Genomic DNA, 18,665 nt, shown 5'->3' with positions numbered 1-18,665 from the left:
TAAAATAATTGAATTGTAGGAGTGTTAAAATCATGCAAAAAATTATTTTCCCTTGATATGATACTTTCATATATATTATGCGGGCTTAATATGCTATGGCAAAGTGGCTCCCTTGTTAAGTGTAGGCTTTTATTCATTCTTTCAATTTTTGACAATGTATTTATTTAAAAAAATTATTTATTTATTTATTTTATAACTATATAAATTACTAAATCATAACTACATTAAATTAACAAATATATTGAATTATTATTGATTACTAAATTATTCGCATGTTTTATATATTATGTTAAACTGATGAAAATAATTGATTATATTATTAATTTATTATAAACAATTATGTTAATATACAAAAACAATTACTAAATTAAAAAATTCTTAATTATTATTGATTATATTATTAAAAAATAATAAATAATAATAATGTAATTAATTATCATCATCATCATCATTATAGAACAAAAATGACACAAATACCCTTAACATTATCTTTGAAAAATAAAAAAGAATGATAAAACGGATATTGCACCATTTGGTTTAAAAAATGGTGCAATGAACAATGTTATGCAACACTGCTCATGCTACATCATTTTGCACCAAAATGGTGCAATGGTTGGAGGGAATTTGCACTAAATTTTGGTGCAATAGGGAACTCATTAGAGATGGCCTAATGAAGACACTAAATTGCACGAAAAAATGGTGCAAAATTGCTCCAATGCAACACCAAATTGTACATCATTTTGGTGCAAAATAGTGCAAAATGAATATTGTTGTATAAAAAATGGTGCAAATATAAAATGGCGCAAAGTGAATAATGTTGCACAAAAAATAATGTAAAGTGAATAGTGTTGCACCATATTTGAAGCAAAGTGAGTAGTGTTGCATACCACTATTCACTTTACACAATTTTGCATCAAATTGTCCAAAATTAATTTTACCCTTTATTTTCATTTTCCAAATAAATTGGTTGAGAGTATTTGTGTAATTTGTGTTATGTATTTTTAATACAATAAATTATTATTATTATTATTTGCATTTAAAATAAATTTTAAATGTAAAAAATAAAAATTAATACATTAATCAAAATAAGAATACAAAAAAATAAAAAAATTAAAATATAACAAACACAATTATTTAAATATTTTCATTTTCGTATTTTTTTACTAATTGTCCTATGTTTTTTCACATTTATTAATGAATTTAATCTTTTCCTTAATTTAAAGAATAAAAAAAGAGAAAAAAATTGTTAAACATTATTCATTTGGTGTAATGATTGGAGATAAATTTTAATTTGATGTAAAATTTAATACAAAATGATACAAAATTTTGGTTCAGGGCTAAAGATGCCCTAACATGAAACAGGTATGTAAGTTGTCGACCTCTAGGCTCTAGATAATGTTTCTCTTGTTTTTTTATGCTCTTTTGTAATTATATTTAAATTTTTAGGTGTATACATTTTTTGTTTTTTTTTATGAAAAGTTCTATCCAATTTCCCTACAAATACAATGTTTGTTCTTAGTCCTCTGCGTTTTTGTTTAAATTGTTTTTATTTTTCCAAGCAAACAAAACAACTCTTTCCTTCAATAACCCCTAAGCCAGTGCTGTTGCGTCGTTCTTTCTTTATACAGTCCCAACTTAAAGTTATAGAACCTTGTTGCCCTAGAAGTTGAGCTCTCGTTTGTTAGCAATTTTTCATATCAAAAAATTAATTTTTCAATCATAATTTTTGACTTTTTGGGATCCATTATAAAAAAATCAATTCTTGTAATTACTATCAACGGACTCTTATAAAAGTTGAATTTGACAAATAATTTTTGTCATATTCTCATAAATTTGTGGTTGCGCTTGCGTCCCTATTATCTATTCCCTGGACATGATAGCAGAGAGAAGAATTCCATCATCACCCGTCGCCCCTCTCCTCTTTCAACTCTTCACCCGTTCTCTACATAATCACAGCTCAAAAGACTCATCTAAGAATTTAACACAGTTCTTAATCGGACATCCAAAACCCATGTCGATTTCTACTAAAATCCCACACTCTCTCCTTTTTTATCGTTCCAGGAATCAATTCTTGAAATCCATAAAAATCCCATCTTTACCCTCTTCACCCTCAACATTTTTCTTTTTCTCCAAGTCAATTACATTTCAAAGAATACCCACGAAAGAATCCATTTTATCGACCCCATCTTCATCTTCCCCTTCAGTTTCTGTCCAGCCCATTGAAGAGTTGCCTCCAAAGCTTCAAGAGATTATCAAACTGTTCCAGGCAGTTCAAGAGCCAAAGGCCAAGTATGAACAGTTATTGTTCTATGGAAGAAATTTGAAGCCATTAGAAACTCAATATAAAACAATTGAAAATAAAGTGCAGGGTTGTGTTTCGCAGGTGTGGGTCAGAGCATATCTTGACAGTGATAAAAATGTGATCTTTGAGGCAGATTCTGATTCAGTGCTCACTAAAGGGCTGGCTGCTTTGCTAGTCCAGGGTCTTTCTGGCCGGCCCGTGGAAGAGATACTGAGGGTTTCACCTGATTTTGCGGTGCTTCTTGGGTTGCAGCAGAGTTTGACTCCGTCTAGGAATAATGGGTTTTTGAATATGTTGAAGTTGATGCAGAAGAAGGCTCTGCAATTGTATGTGGAAAGTGAAAAGGGTGGTAATTCAATCAATGACTTAGCAGAAGATAACCAGGTTGGGAATTCAGATTTGAGGTTGAAGAATGATGGCGGAATTGGTAAATCAAATGTTAAAGAAAGTCCCAGTGCTTTGGAGTCTAGTGTGGGTAATGGTAGTGAATTAGGGAATAGAGGGACGCGGATAAAGGAGAGGTTGGAGAAAGAGCTGAGACCTATTGAATTGGAAGTTGAGGATATATCATACCAGCATGCGGGTCATGCTGGGGTTAAGGGAAGCAATGGGGAGACGCATTTTAATGTGAAAGTGGTTTCTGAAGAATTTGAAGGCAAAAGCTTGGTTAAGAGGCATAGATTTATTTACAGCTTGTTGCAAGATGAACTGCAGAATGGACTACATGCATTGTCGATTGTGGCAAAGACACCATCTGAAGTTGATCCTCAGTGAAGTCATAAATCAATAGAGGTTTTTATTTTTTTCTCCTTTCACTTAAGAAATTCATGTATTAAATTATTAATTCTGACATATGTATATTTATTTAATGACATAATAAAAGTCGAGACAATGCGTCTCTCATCTTGGGAATGCATAATAAACTTTATAGTAGAAGGTGATGCAATAAGTTCCATTTTGTTCTTCTGCTTATGAAAATCACTAGTTTATTCAAACGTTTGGTTATCTATCTATTTGCAGCTACTTTTTTGTATTATTTTTCGGGCATATTGCATAAAGATGTTGCAATAGACTTGGAGTTTGTCAAGGAGATCAAGAGTATTTTCCTCAATAGACTTGTTAAGAGTTAAATAATGCATGGCCATCAAGAATTTTATTGAAGGCATTCTCCATTACCCGTCAAGTCTTTCTATGATGTGTATCAAATTATTATCTACTCTGAGAATGTTATTTGATGTTGTGATGAGAATGCAATTTAAAGAATGTTGAGAAGTTGGATATGAAGTCCGTGGGAAAGAAGCATGCTAATGGGGGTTGAGCTGTCATTAGTCTGGAAGTATTTTTTGAGTTTAAGCTTTGACCTTCATCCACAGTTTCAATTTGGTCCTGCCCTTTATACTTTACCTCGACGTAGATCAAAATTTTAGTTCCATGTCGACTTCACATTTTTCTTTGGCATGCCCATCAGCATTAATAACATTGTACATTGTGAATAAACCTGTCTATGAATTTCTTTTCTCTGCTTCTTAACTTTGTAGTAATTTGTTAATCTTGTTATCCTAGTGGAAATGATAATGTACTATTATTTTTACTACTGTAACTGTTATCTGATATTTGGAACATTGCTTTAGTGCTGCCTCATTGTTTTTCCTACTCTCTGAATGCTACTCCTTTAGTATCTCTTTCCTTGTTTTAATTAGTGTTGTTTAACTAACTCGGAATTGCACTGCTGAAGGGTGGAATGGGGCTGGAAGACTTTCTTTTAAGCTTTATTTGCACACCTAATTTAGTACTTCTGTAGGTTTCCAACTAGAATTGAGATTGTTTTCATAGTGATCGAAGTTTTCCTAGTTATATTAGGTTTTTGACTTAAAGCTTTCCTTGTTAGGATAGGTTTTGGATTCCTATATATGTAGAGCTTGTAAATCGCTCATTTTAATCCAACTAAAATATCACTGAAGATTTTTAGTCCTCAAATCACAATTTCTAAATCTCTAGTTTTCACCTGGATCTTCTCAATATCCATTTGTTCTTTCAATCTCTTCTACTATTTGTTTGTTAAAGCTTATTCGGTTATTCTCTCACCATTTTAGGTGGTATGCTAGGACATAAGTTGCTTGATTTCCTCTTGGTCAAGTCTATTTGTTGTGCCAGAGCCTCTTGCGAGAGTTGGAAGTTCTATACCATGGTTAAGGTTTAATGTTCCGTTGTTTCTCTGCTGTTGTTCAGTCACTACCTAGCGACATCTTTACTTAATGCTTATTGTACTCTGGGAGTTCTACTTTGGTTCCAAAATTTATTGGTGTCACTATATTATTTCATCATATTTCTAAAAGACTCGCTTTTATAGTAAATTGAACTACTCAATAGACATTCTAATGCTGGTTATGTCTGCCTTTCTTAAAAACAACTTCCAATTTTTGGCCCCCCGGACCCTGGGGATTCTGTTGGTGGCGGTTTCTGACTTCTTTTGTTTGAAGTATAGCCTGGAGACAGATTTACTTTTGCGGAAATTTCCCTCATAGGCACTTTTAGAGCAGAAAATAAGTTTCGTAAACTTATGGGTTTGTAAATAATGTCCGTTCTTGAGTTTTTTTTAGCAAATATACCATTCTCTCTTCAAAAGTGTTATGAAATTCTCTCCCTCCCTTTTTGCATGAATTTCAAACCATCTAGGCATTCTCGTCAAACTAGGCAATCTTGAATTTGCCTAGATTACCTGGAGGGCGTTTTAATAAAATGGCACTAGAGTCTTTTTGCATAACTGAATGGGCATACTTGATAAAATTTTTGGCGTTAGACTAATTTCATTTTGGCAAAAAAATAAAATGACTAGCTGAATAATTTTTCTTTTATTTTTCCTCGTGGCCCTCTTTGTTTTGGAGTTGATTGTTAGAGCTAATCTCTATGCAAACCAGTTTTAGTTCACAGTCGGCTTCTTATAAATTAAATTTCAGTAGAAAGTGGAATACAGAATTGCTGAATATGATGCAGGAAAATTATTTGGAAAAATTTTTCTTGGTATTTTTGACAAATCTAGTCATGCCTTTTTGGCCAGTTTGTTTGAATTGAATCATTGGAACCGTTAGAAGATGTAAATCTGAAGCAGAGAAGTAGACAGGATACAGAATAATGAACTTTCCAAAAATTGAAAGTAATTAGGCAGCTTAGACCAATTTGTAGAAACCATGACAGACTTGAGAGCCTTAGCCCTTGATTTAGCTGTTTAGTTCAGTCTTCAAACCCCCTTCCCCCTCCCCAACACACACACACAGACACAAACAAAAACCACCAACCACCACCACCTAAAAATTCTAACTTCGCCACCGAGCTTAAATTTTAAGTGGGAAATGGAAAGCCTTTGCTCCATTGAAGATGTTAAAATACAGGCTTAGCAAATAAGAGAGAGAAATCCGGTGATGGTTGTTTTTCTCTGACCATGATATTTCTATTACAAGTGTAGTGAAATTGATTTTCAATTAATGGATTCCTGGGCCAATTTTAACTTACCAACATCAACCACAATCAAACAATCGATTTCAATCCACAATTATGTTTTACTTTGGTTGTTCAACTGTATGTGTCCACAAAGAATACAATAGGGTGGCTGCAATATGTAACCAAGAAGAGAGGAACACAGATTTCGATTTCCAACTCGGAGAGAGAAAAAATCAGAGGAGGACGGCTGCCTCTTTTCTTATTGCGCACACACACAGGGCTTCTTTCAACAATGCAGCCATATATAGATTTAGGGTGTTATTTAAGTGGGCTATAATAGTAGGCTCACGGACCAGCAAATAAGTAAAGGGGTCGGAACATAAAAGAGAGTCATCCAAGAAGTAAATGGGTCGTAAGTAACATTAACTTAATTAAGTTGCTTCCAACGATCCCCAGGTTATTTTTTGGGTTGAGCCAATTGATTGATGTGTTGATAATAATTTCACTTATCGGTTGAAACCTATGAAACTTAGTTCAAACCATCTAACATCATCACTCAAAGATTTATTTGGCATCAAAATCTAACAAATATCTACCTCGATGTTCAATAAACCTGTAAGCAATCAAAATACTCAATTAGTACGTAAATGATCAAGGTAACCAATAAAATTGGAATCACAAAACTTAACTCGTGTTTCGGATCCGAAACACTTACGATACCATAAGTTCACAAACAAAATATTTAAGTAGAAGCAGATAATCACAGTGAACTATCAAGAGCAAATAATCATATGATGAAGATATAACATAGGATAACTCACAAATCTTATCAAAAATACATTTACACTGAACATATTAATACCAAATTAATCAACAGGCGGCCAACACGTATGCAACAAATGCATAAATGACCCCACGAAAAAATCTTACTACACTTATTCTATCCAATTCTATGTTCCTCACACCTCAAGAGCACATATTTCCCCTCATCGCCCACTATACACACTAGATAGATCATTCAATTTATGTCTAACTAGTAAATCAAACAGATTCTAAGTTCTCGGAATAATCCTCTATCACCACATCACTTTTTCCAACTTAAGTGGATAATAGGTCTCTACCTACCAAAAGAAATAGAAGCTCCTCTTTCACACTTCACCTGATCAGGGTCTTTACAAATAAATGATTTCAACATTTAATCACCTCCCTACTCCTGATCTAAATATCATACTCCACATTCCCGGTACAAACCACTGATGTACCTCTTGGCATCTATACTCTACCTTACCAATATATACACAACACACTTACTATTAATACATCTCAACCTACTATGCATGCAAACAATTACATGAAGTTATCAAATTACTCTCAAGTTCATGCAAATGTACATATTAAGCACATTGAAATGTAACATATAATCATGTGGCAGAATTAAGCAATGACACACATGGGCGGAGCCATGTGAGGATGCCCGCACTGAATTTTTAGACCCAAAATTTTTTATTTTTTATTAAAGCAATATTTCATGATTTTGCTTGATTTTAGGTATAGGTTGATTTGGACTTCACTTGTCAAAATATGAAAACTTGCAAGGAACACGTTTAATTATAAACTATGTCATTTTTAGTTTTTTTTTTAATAGTTTTATCATCATTAAATTTATGACCAAAATTCAATGTTCAACATGTGTTAAATTATGCCGGCACTGAACAAATTTCCTAGTTTCGCCCTTGATGACACACATGTAAAAAGGATTACACACAGAGATGTACATATAGTAACTATGTTTACTCTTAATAAATCTCACTGGGGTCATCAATCAATCTTATAATCACATTCGCCCCACCTCTCATCTTACTTTTCTACTTATCCTTCTTGAGACAGTCCCTAATAAAATGTTTAGCTTTACTACAACTATAATACTGTCTATCACTAGACGAAAGTCCTTTGCCTTGCTTCTTACCATTATCATTACTCAAGTCACATTTGAATCATACTGTATTGAGCTCTACCCAAATTTATTTGCTTAAACTTCATTCGATTCTTCATCATTTGTAACGCACCACTCATCTTGTCTTATTTTTCAGCCTAAATCTCCATCTCCTTACTCTTAAGGAAATCCATGACAATCTCAAGTGTTAATGGGTCTTTACTATACTTAATTAAATTAAGCAAAATAATGGCGTCACAGTTAACATGTCTTGAACAAGCTTGCTGAAAATATCCAAATTGTCATCAGGATCCTTTGAACGATCCATTTTAAAACTAAAAAATCTTTCAAACAAGTACGACTAATTAGGGGTAGATTTAAGTAAATATAAGTTCTCCAACCTTTGCCAAAGTTCTTTCGTAGAATTAAGTTTTTAACTTTTCTCAAAATAGTGTTAGATAGGTATAAAATGATTGAAGTGTAAGCAAGTTAGTCATATTTTTCTTCTCGTGCTTTTGTAAAATTTGCAGAATAATTGCCGTTTATGGCTTTTGAAACTTTTTGTCGAATCAATATTTCCTTTCACCTTTTGTTACCAAATTAAAAAATCCCCTTTCCCATTGAAAATTTCAATTTCAAAGTATGAAAACATTTTGAAAAAATAAAACAACCAAAGTGCGCAAATAGGTCACACAAAGTAATCCTAAGACCGCAGTATAATCCGTTCTAAGTTTACAGGTTTCGTAACATTTGTGATCTTAGATCTATGGAATGTTTAAATGGGTCAAGTCAAGTGTTCTAGCGGAATAATCAATGTAACACGAAGGTGTGTTAACAAAAAATTTAAATTCACATGCAATACAGTTTCACACAATAACTAGACGACAATTAAAGCACAAGATCAATTACCAACTTTCGGTCAAATTCAACACTAAATATGACAAATAATTCTTAAATTTCTAGTACAAGCAATGTTACATCACACAGTAACCACAATTCTAGTGTCACTCATAAGATGACGCACTAATACTGAAATTTAAATTAAAATAAGCCAATATACCAGAGCGGACCAATCTGAGTCCGTAAATATCGAGAGATATGAATTTACCATACTTTAGGGTCACCACTATTCGTCTCAAAGCTCTAGCAACAGCAGCAACAAATCTAGCAAAAAAGTAATTCCTGAGCGTATAGGGGTAAAGTCGTCAAAGTTTTACAGTAGCACTCAAAACTAAAACCAAACACCGTCGCAACGTCGTCTCATCGTTTGGAAAAGAACTGTTTGAAGAAACTGTCATCGAAAGAGTCCTTACGTCCCACATGCATGGTCTCTTGAGTTCCACACGTCGATTGTCACGTGCGCCTTTGTTTATTGAACACGCTGATGGTTTTCGTTCATCCGACAAGTAAGTGCTCATGATGGTAGTAATGGTCTTCGGTCATGCGCCAACCATCCAACGTGTTCATGATGGTAGTAATGGTTGAGGTCTCTATGCTGGTCTTCTATATTTTTCTCGCCCACAAGGTGCTTCATCTAACGGACCCATCTGTCCAATTTGTGCAAACCAAACCATACCACACTAGACTGCTATGAATGATTCAATTACGCATTTCAGGCTCCACTTCCTTATGCTGAACTCCTAGCCAGGGCTGCAGACGCTAATTCAGCTTTTGATCATCAGGTTTGGTATGCTTGTAGTTGGGCTAATTCAAACATGACTAGTAATGTAGCAAATTTTCTTAGCAACCGTTTGAAGGAGCAGACACAATCATATTGGGCAACTGTACATGTTTATGAATTTAACACAATGGACGCACTTCCCTCTTAGTTGATAACCATACCTTTTGCATGAAAAACATTTTACATTGTCCTGATGCTTCTGCTAATCTACTCTCCATAAACAAATTTGATAATAATTGTTATTTTGTACTAGCTAATACTCATTTTTTTGTGAAACAGATTCAGACCAACAGAATATGGTTCCAAGGGTTACTACTAAATGAGGATAAAAAAAAACTAAGGAAGGCTGGCATGATCGTTTAGGCCACCCCTCCGACCATGCTCTGCATAGTTTATTTCAATTATGATATCTTCCTAGCAATTCCTTCAATAAAACTACCTTCTGTGAGTCTTGTCCTCGAGGAAAGGCAAAGCAGGTTCCCTATGACAACTCTACACGTCGACTCAAGATCCATTGGCTCTTATGCACTGATGTTTCGGTGTCTCCTATAATTTCGGTTGGTGGATGTCATTTTTATATTGTTTTCATAGATAATTTTTCACATTTTACATGGTTGTATCCTATGACTCATAAATTTGATGTATTTGAAATTTTCAAGAAATATAAAGCTCTTGTTGAAGACTTGATCTCTTGCAAGATTAAACAATTCCAGTTAGATAATGGGGGAAAATTTCTCTCGAATGAATTTAAATAGTTTTTAAATACTAATGGAATATGTCATGCCTAACTTGTTCGTATTCCATTGAACAAAATGGCGTTACAGAGAGAACATTGACATAGAAGAGAAATGAATCTATCTCTTCATGCAAAATCACATCTACTAACAAGTTATTGGGCTAACTCATTTCTAACATTAGTTTATTTAATAAACAAACTCCCAACTGAGGTTCTTAACAATGTATCTCCTTTCTTTGCACTTCATAAATCTTTCCCTAGGTATAGTGACCGGATGCAGTTACAATTCCCTTTTCACACTCTATGAAAAACATAAGCTTTGTTTCAAAAGTAAGAAAATGTGTCTTCATAGGATATCGGGGACAACAAAAAGGATGTAGATGTTTGGACCTAACCAATGGTAGAGTTTATATATCTCGCAATGTTATTTTTGACGATAACTCTTTTCCTGCAGTTGATATGGTTTCACACTCCTCGTCCAAACAGGATTCTGTTGTTTCTGGTAAAGTTTCTCAATTTAAATTACCACCACCTATCTAGTTGCATTTATTCTCTAACACTTCTGTGCAGTCGCAATCTTTACATTCTTCTCTAACCACCATGTGATCATCACATATTCAACATGCTAATCCAACTGCCAGGCCTACCATCAATATACCAAATAAAAATATCACCACTTCTTGTGCAAAACCTACATTCTCAAATCTTATCTCACAATCTCCTAATCCCGATCCCAAAGCTTTATATCAGATACGTATAATTCAACAGTTGGAAACTAAATCTAAAATCGAAAAAATTAAGCCCAAACAATTCCCTGGCTTCAAAAGTTTTTCTCCACCAAACACCCTCTTCGTTTGTTGTCCAGTATTTATCATGAACCAGGATCTCATTATTTCACATAGGCTGTATCTAGCTTTGAATGGCGGGATGCTATGGGATGTGAATTTGATGCATTAATGACCAATGATACTTGGTCCTTATGTCCACGACCACTTCATAAACCCGTGGTTCGTAACAAATGGGTATACAAAATAAAAAGAAGGCAAGATGGTAGCATAGAGAGGTACAAGGCACGGTTGGTTGCCAAAGGCTTTGATCAATGTGGTGGTGTAGATTATCATGATATATTTTCTCTAGTAATTAAATCTTCAACTAGCCTTGGTAGTTAATTTTCATTGGCATATTCGGTAACTGGATGTTTCAAATGCCTTTTTACATGGCATATTAGATGAGGAGGCATTTATGGAGTAGCCAAAAGGATTTCTTGATGAGTACCAACCTTATTTTGTTTGCAGGCTTCATAAATCTCTCTATGGGCTGAATTAAGCTCTAAGAGCATGGTTTCGAAGACTCTCACAACAACTACTTGAATATGGTTTCCTTGAATTTTCTGTTGATTCATCTCTATTTGTTTATGGTAGAAATCACTTACAAATCTTTGTTCTTGACTACATAGATGATATCATTATAATAGGGATAGATACAATGGTTATCACTCAGTTTATTGCTACACTGGGAAGTTAATTTCAGCTCAAAGATCTTCAAAGTTTTAGTTACTTTCTAAGAGTTCGTCATGCCATGAGTCTCATTGTATCACTTACATCAAGGAAAATATATTACTGACCTCTTGCATCGGGCCAATATGGCTGGAGCAAAGCCACTATCCTCTCCTATGGTTATTGGTCGAAATTGCCCCCATAGATGGTTATTTACTTTTAGATCCTATTGAATACAGAATGATTATCGGTGCATTTTAATATTGCACTATTAGAAGACCAGACACTCTTATGTTGTCAACCAACTATGCCAATTCATGCATTATCCACATGAAGGACATTTGATGGCTCTAAAATGTGTTCTTCGATTTCTAAAAGGGACAGTTGACTATGGGCTTTATTACTCACTCTTAATGATAGATCTAAATGCTTTCTGGTGACTCAGACTGGGCAGGAAATCCGAATGACAGACCCAGTAGCAGTGGATATGGCATTTTTCTAAGCAAAATCTTGGTTTCATGGTGTGACAAGAAGAAAAATGTTGTAGCTTGTTCTAGTACAAAAGATGACTATCGATCACTGGCTTTGGCAATTGCTGAACTCTATTGGATACGTATGCTTTTTCGTGAATTGGGAAATGTCCTGTGATTTGGTGTGACAATATTGGTGAAATTGCTTTAGCTTCAAACCCAGTTTTTCATGCTAGGACAAAGCATATTGAAGTGGATTATCATTTTATCAGAAAAAATGTTGGGAACAAAGATGTTCAAGTTTGTTATATTTCTACAGAAGACCAAGTTGCCGATGTGTTTACTAGAGGGCATATAGCCTCATGGTTTCAGTTCTTGACGTCCAAACTAATTATTTGCATGCTACTAATTAGTTTCTAGGGGGTGTTATTGTATGTCAGGATAACTGATATTATTGATAGGATAACAACCAAGTTTGTGTAGGTTGCTAGACTTCATTGTAAAGCTGGACTTTGTTCATTAGGATAATTAGTATTATTTTTAGGATAACAATTGAGTTTGTTTAGGTTGTTAGACTTCCTTGTAGCTGGACTTTGTTTATACTGTAAGCCTATAAATATACAAGTCATTCAAAAGGTAAGGTATCAAAATCTACTCAAGCAAAAGTCTCTGTCTTATTTATTTATTGCAGTATTATTTAAATATTACAGCTCTCTTGATCGGATCTTGCTGCAATGTAGCACTACTAGTGTCAAACTCTGCTGGCTCCAGGATTGCTTCGATAAGACAATTTGATGGAGAGGAGATTGTTTGTATTTCTTTTGGTGAGGTGGTATGAATGGTAGGGGGGTGGTTTGCCTCATAAATGTAACTTAATTCATGTTTGATTTTAAAGAAGTGTATCAAAATTTAAGTTAAAATCAATAACTAATTTTAATCATACAAGTAATGGGGCTCACACCTTTCAACCATATATATTATGTGCTTTTATTAAAAATATGATTTTTATCTAAACAAAACGTGTGTTTAGTTAAAAGGCATATATTTGAAATGATGAACTGAATTCAAATCTTATTACGTGCACCTAGTTGTTGTCTAGACTTTACTTAGATGCGAAACTCGATCTAGTCATCTAACTAGCTTTAGATGTGAAACTCGATCTTGTCATCTAACTAGCTTTATGCTTCCTCTTGATCCCCATAAAAAAATGAATTTTGCCCTAGTTGCTTAACCACGTTTATACATATTATTGTTTATTGTTTGTTACATAATTAAAATTACACTAAGATCTCTTTGTAGTGGTACTCTACATAGAAATAAACCCATGTAAAAAAAAAAAAAAATTTGTTTCAACTTGCGCCAACTATAAATAAGAATAAACTCAACATAGTAACAAGTCATAATTTTTCTACGTTTCTCTTAAAGAACTGGTCCCTTTATTGTAATAATTAAATGTATATTGTAAATGATATATGTTATTTTAAATTAAAAGTTAAGATGATTTCCTATAATTTCAGCACTATAAAGATAAATAACTAGTATTTTAAACTGTCTTATCTCTTTTATCAATGACCATCCTTAAATTTGACATCTCCATAATTAATTTTAATGTAGTTTTTCAAGCTACTCGTACAATTTATTTTACTACTTGGTTTACGATACATGTGTTAGCAAACATGACATCCATTTATTTGAAAAATTGTTTTTAAAATCAAAGATCAGGATTTTTTCAACACACTTGTTGTCAACCAAATTGTGCATAATTATTTTGACAATACTTGACACCACTTGTACTTTTTATGTATTTGATTGCAAATAAAAGGTTGCTGTGGGAATTTTTTGGTATTTTTTATCACAACATGAGTTCTACATATGTGAGATTTCTGGCAGAATTTTGTAAAAATGAAAATTTACTTGTAAATACATGTATGGCAGTACAACTTATTCGCCCAAGACTGTACGGAATGACAATGTTTATACTTTATTCTGTGCCAACCAACAAAGGCAGGAACAGCGATTTGATTTTCTTATAGCCTAGGAAAGTACTGATAGTTCAAATTCTAAACTAGTTTCTATCTATCTTTCTCGTTAAGTCTTGCTCGTCCTCCCATCCCCGACTCTACTCACCTTCCAGAGGGCAAATCCAGCGGCTGATTTCAAGCGACGATCGATGATCAGACGGTGACTATCATTTTGTCGTGATCTAATTAACATGGTAATTGTGTTCTAGCCTGACTCATATGATCTTTTGATGTAGATTGCTTTTTCAGACTGTACTGAGTTGAATTAGTGACTGATTATTTCATGTAAAAATGCATTTTGATCAATTATGTGCGAGTTTAGGACTAATAGAAGGACAAATACTGATTACTTGATCGATCTTTGTGACTTCAGATTTTGATACTTTTCTCTTTGCATCTTCTGGTTAATTGATTTAAAGAATTTACCTATAAGTGATTATACTTATCTGTTTAGCATACTTTTATTTTTATTTCTAATTTTTGTAGATCTTCCTGAAAAAACTATACTGATCAGCTCCCTCGAAAAGCACTTCTAGAATATTATCCATGTTCAAAAATAATTTTTAAAATTTTAAAATTAGCTTTTAATTTTTAAAAATCTTGTCAATGTGCTCTTACTATATTCACAAATTCGGTAATTTTTTAACTTAAAAAAAATAATATCTTCGAAATAATGTTATCTAGCAAAAGTAGTGTTTCAGCACTAATCCAGGTGGTTGCACTCTAGTGGTTTATTAACTATATGAATTATATGACTTTTCTTTTTAATAAATATATCATTTAATATTAGATAATTGTCATATAGGTTGATGCTTAGTACTAGTGATGGTTAGCATCACACATTTAGCAATTTGATTTTTAAAAATTAATTACAGTGACATAAACTCCGTCATAAACCACAGTTTTTTGATCGATATTTAGAAACGCAGTTCACATGAAAAGATTTGAAGATCAAGAAAATGGGAGTTCTGCAAAGTATCTTCAGATCCTGGGGCAGTGGTAGAGAAGATGAAGAAAGTTCAGGGGAACTGAACCCTATCCTTGATCATTACCAGAAGCCCAGTAATGGAGGTTCTTTTCGTGCATCATTGTGTATTATTTTCAAGAATCTACTGCGGAGGATCTCCAACATCCGTTTATTTTCAAAGCCAAGAAAGCCAGAACCTATACTTCCTGTTGTAAATCCAGTAGTATCAACCAGATATCATGGGTTTTCGGCAATTCAAGAGATTTCTTCTCCTAGTTCAGATTCATCTTCGGACTCGAGCCCAGGCGCCACGTATGTCCCCCCTTCAGATTTGGAGAGGCAGAGGAATTACTCGGACATAGAAAATGAATCCCCTCCTCCAGATTTAGTGTCGCAGAGAGACTACTCAAACTCAGAAAATAAAGTGTATGCTACTGCATGGCTGCAAAATCCGCCAGTTTCTTCTGCAATCCGGACAGAGTCCTTGGAGGACGAAGATTCAAACTATATCAAACAGCTGAATGGGATAATTGATGTACTTACCTTTAATTGCTCTCTTGCCCACAAAAACGCATTTGACGTAGTGGATTCTGCTGTTTTTATTGAGAACGAGAAAAATCAGCTTGAACCGAGTGACTCCGGAGAGGAAGTTGAGGAAGAGAAGGTGATAAATTGTTTGGTGGCAGAAGGGAAATGGATAAAGCACTATAACAGTTACCACAGGATACTGCTTGTGGGTGAAGGAGACTTCTCTTTCTCTGCTAGTTTGGCTGTGGCTTTTGGTTCTGCCTCCAACATGATTGCAACTTCTCTTGATTCTGTTGGTAAGAAATTTTCATAAATTCTCTGCCGCCATTTATTAATTGTGGGATTCATGTATAAGATAATTTGTTTGTCTTTCTGAATATTTAGGATACTAGATTAGTTAAACATATTTTTGATTGTCCCATTTGAAAAAAAATAATAAAAAATAAAAAATTTGCTCGAGTATGATGAAAAAAGTGTCATGCACAAAGAGATGACTGATATATTGTTGAAAATCTTGGGCAAACTTCGTGTTTTTATGGCATTATTGTCATTCATAGAGTATGGAAATCCATCTTGGATGCACCAGGAGAAAACTTTTATGTAATATTTGACTGATATATTGTGGATAATCTTGTCCAAACCTCGTGTTTTTACATTTATTTATATATATTTCAAGATTTATGTTACATGTTGGTGGGATTTGCAGATTTTTTGAAGAAAAATTATAAGCGTGCAATGTCCAACATCGGGAAGCTTGAGAGTAGGGAGTGCATTGTCATGCATGGGATTGACGCTACAAAAGTTGCAAGTCATCACTTGCTCGGAGGAATGACATTTGATCGGATAATTTTCAACTTTCCGTTTGCTGGTTTTTTCAATGACTTATCTCGCGAGGCTCAACTAAGGTCGGTTTGTTTTATAATTCTTTCGGTTAATGACTTTTATTTAAGACATGTTTTCTGTTTATCTACAGAAAGCACAGAAAACTTGTGAGTTTGTTTCTTAAGAATGCTAAAGAAATGATTGGTGAAAATGGTGAAATTCACATTTCCCACAAAACCAATGGTTTTCATGGAGAATGGAAGTTAGAATCAGTGGCTTCTTCCCACAGGTTTAGGCTCATTGAGGCTGTGGAATTCAATCTGTTTGATTATAAAGGTTACAACACCAAGTATGGATTTGGGGGTGACGATAATTTCAATTGTTACCCTAGCAAAACCTACAAGTTTGGTCTTGAAAGGGCACAAGTTCATGTTAAGTTAGTCACTTGATATGGTAACGGAAAAATTAAATACATTGATAATGATATGTAAATATTATTTCTATTTCGTGAGTGTTTAAACAATGTGAGAACGTTTGAATTTGGTGTGATTTTCTTCTAATGTCTTGAATGTTTACCCATTTTACAAGACCAATCATGCCACAATGCCATAATATATATGACAATGTCATGTGACATTTAATCATTGAACTGTTATAAATACGGTCAATTTTTCTATCAAATCATTTGTTAACATCTTGAATTATTTCACTACATCTATTACATTTCTTCTGACAAAGTGACAAAATTCTTACAAGATCAAATTAAGTTTGGTAGATTATCTCTTTCAATGGGTAATTTCAAAACATTCCAAATATTTTTCGATCACAAATATTCCTAATATATTTCAACGTGATATAATATTTTATGAATTCCACTTTGTTCATTTTTTATTTTTTTATTTTTTTGAGGAAATACTTTGTCTCTTTTAATTTGTAGAACTAGTCGCTGCCACGTGCGTTGCACGAATTTTGTATTTATTATATTTTTATTAGCGTATGAATTTTAGTTTTTTGGAAAGTTTTTGAAGTAATATCTAGAAATATTTCCATGATATAAGAAAATGATTGCAAATTATTTTTACAATTGCAACAGTATTGTGTTATCTAAAAAAATATGCTTGTATATTTCATACTTAAATAAGAAATATACGAGATTATACAAACTATTTTGCATGTATTCTTTGATATGGTTGATATGATTGAATTGAATGTGAAAATTATATTTCTAAATTTTGTGTAATTCAATATTGAAAAATTAAAGATTGAGCGTAAAATTATAAATCGATTTGCATATTCATATACGTTTTATATTTTGTTCTTCATATATTTTAATATTTATTTTATGCTTATGTTGAAAAAATAAAAATCTGTTTTTTTCTGACATTCGGTTTGATAAGTGAATGTATGGTGTTCTGCCTTCTCGGTATTTGTAATTACAAAAATCAGTACATACTGTAAGCTGCAATACGGTAGGTAGTATATACGGTAAGTTGCCTACAAATACGGTAGGCTACATATACGGTAAGCTGCAAATATGGTAGACAGCATATAAGGTATTGAAATTTATTGGAGTGGACAAAATCGGATTCATTCATACCGTATATGCTTTTTACATATCATATATGCAACATACCATATTTACGCATCCGTATTTGCAGCTTACCATATATGCAGCATACCGTATTTGTATCAGACCGTATTTACAGCATATTATATTTACATCATACCGTATTTACAGCACACCGTATATGCAGCACACCGTATTTATAGCATACCGTATTTGCACATATTATCTTTAGATACCGTATTTGACAGATATTGATTTTTGTAATTCAATATTGTTTTCTTTTTTATAATTTTATTTCGGGGAATTAAAAAAAAAAGGTGATCATGAAATTGCTAATTTTTAAATGTGTTTTTTGTTGAAGATAAAAATGATTTTTTTTATACTATCTGTAAAAAAAACAAAATTATTGTAATTTTATTATCGTAATAAGAAGATTTACTACGATTATTTAAAAAAAAAATTTCACAACACAATAAATTCATACTTTTAGCTTGGTGACTGCAAAAGTCTTTTGTGTATCAATAAAACATTTCCCATTCAAACAATAATGCCAAATTTTTTGGTATCATGCTTTCATTTTCTTCTTTTCACAAATTTTACTTTTTTCGTTTTTGTCTTCTTCATTTTTCAGATTCTTTTGTTGTTAGCAATGATTATTTTTTTGAAATTTTTTTTGTATTATATTGAAATTAAACTTATTCTTG

General features: G+C 33.2%; 2 protein-coding genes across 5 annotated transcripts; both read left to right on the top strand.

Annotated features, from left to right (window-relative positions):
• The first annotated feature begins 1,837 nt into the window (after positions 1-1,837).
• Positions 1,838-10,038, top strand: LOC111395810 (sufE-like protein 1, chloroplastic/mitochondrial). Of its 3 annotated transcripts, none has more exons than XM_023021970.1 (2): positions 1,838-3,094; positions 9,634-10,038. In XM_023021970.1, exon 1 carries the CDS (start codon positions 1,874-1,876, stop codon positions 3,074-3,076), a length of 1,203 nt encoding a protein of 400 aa, XP_022877738.1. In that variant the 5' UTR covers positions 1,838-1,873; the 3' UTR covers positions 3,077-3,094; positions 9,634-10,038. The 3 variants fall into 3 exon arrangements, with proteins under 3 accessions (XP_022877738.1, XP_022877739.1, XP_022877740.1); XM_023021971.1 differs by lacking the exon at positions 9,634-10,038 and adding an exon at positions 4,396-4,623; XM_023021972.1 differs by lacking the exon at positions 9,634-10,038 and adding an exon at positions 3,323-3,932.
• A 3,998-nt stretch (positions 10,039-14,036) lies between these two features.
• Positions 14,037-16,954, top strand: LOC111395809. Of its 2 annotated transcripts, none has more exons than XM_023021968.1 (4): positions 14,037-14,271; positions 14,999-15,868; positions 16,279-16,477; positions 16,546-16,954. In XM_023021968.1, the coding sequence occupies exons 2-4, from the start codon at positions 15,037-15,039 to the stop codon at positions 16,841-16,843; spliced, it is 1,329 nt and encodes a 442-aa protein (XP_022877736.1). In that variant the 5' UTR covers positions 14,037-14,271; positions 14,999-15,036; the 3' UTR covers positions 16,844-16,954. The 2 variants fall into 2 exon arrangements, with proteins under 2 accessions (XP_022877736.1, XP_022877737.1); XM_023021969.1 differs by having other exon boundaries at positions 14,091-14,271; positions 15,007-15,868.
• Positions 16,955-18,665: the final 1,711 nt, after the last annotated feature.

Source organism: Olea europaea, chromosome 6 (genome assembly GCF_002742605.1).
Source record: "Olea europaea var. sylvestris chromosome 6, O_europaea_v1, whole genome shotgun sequence".
Classification (NCBI taxonomy): Eukaryota; Viridiplantae; Streptophyta; class Magnoliopsida; order Lamiales; family Oleaceae; genus Olea; species Olea europaea.
This window is presented reverse-complemented; position numbering and strand designations above follow the sequence as displayed.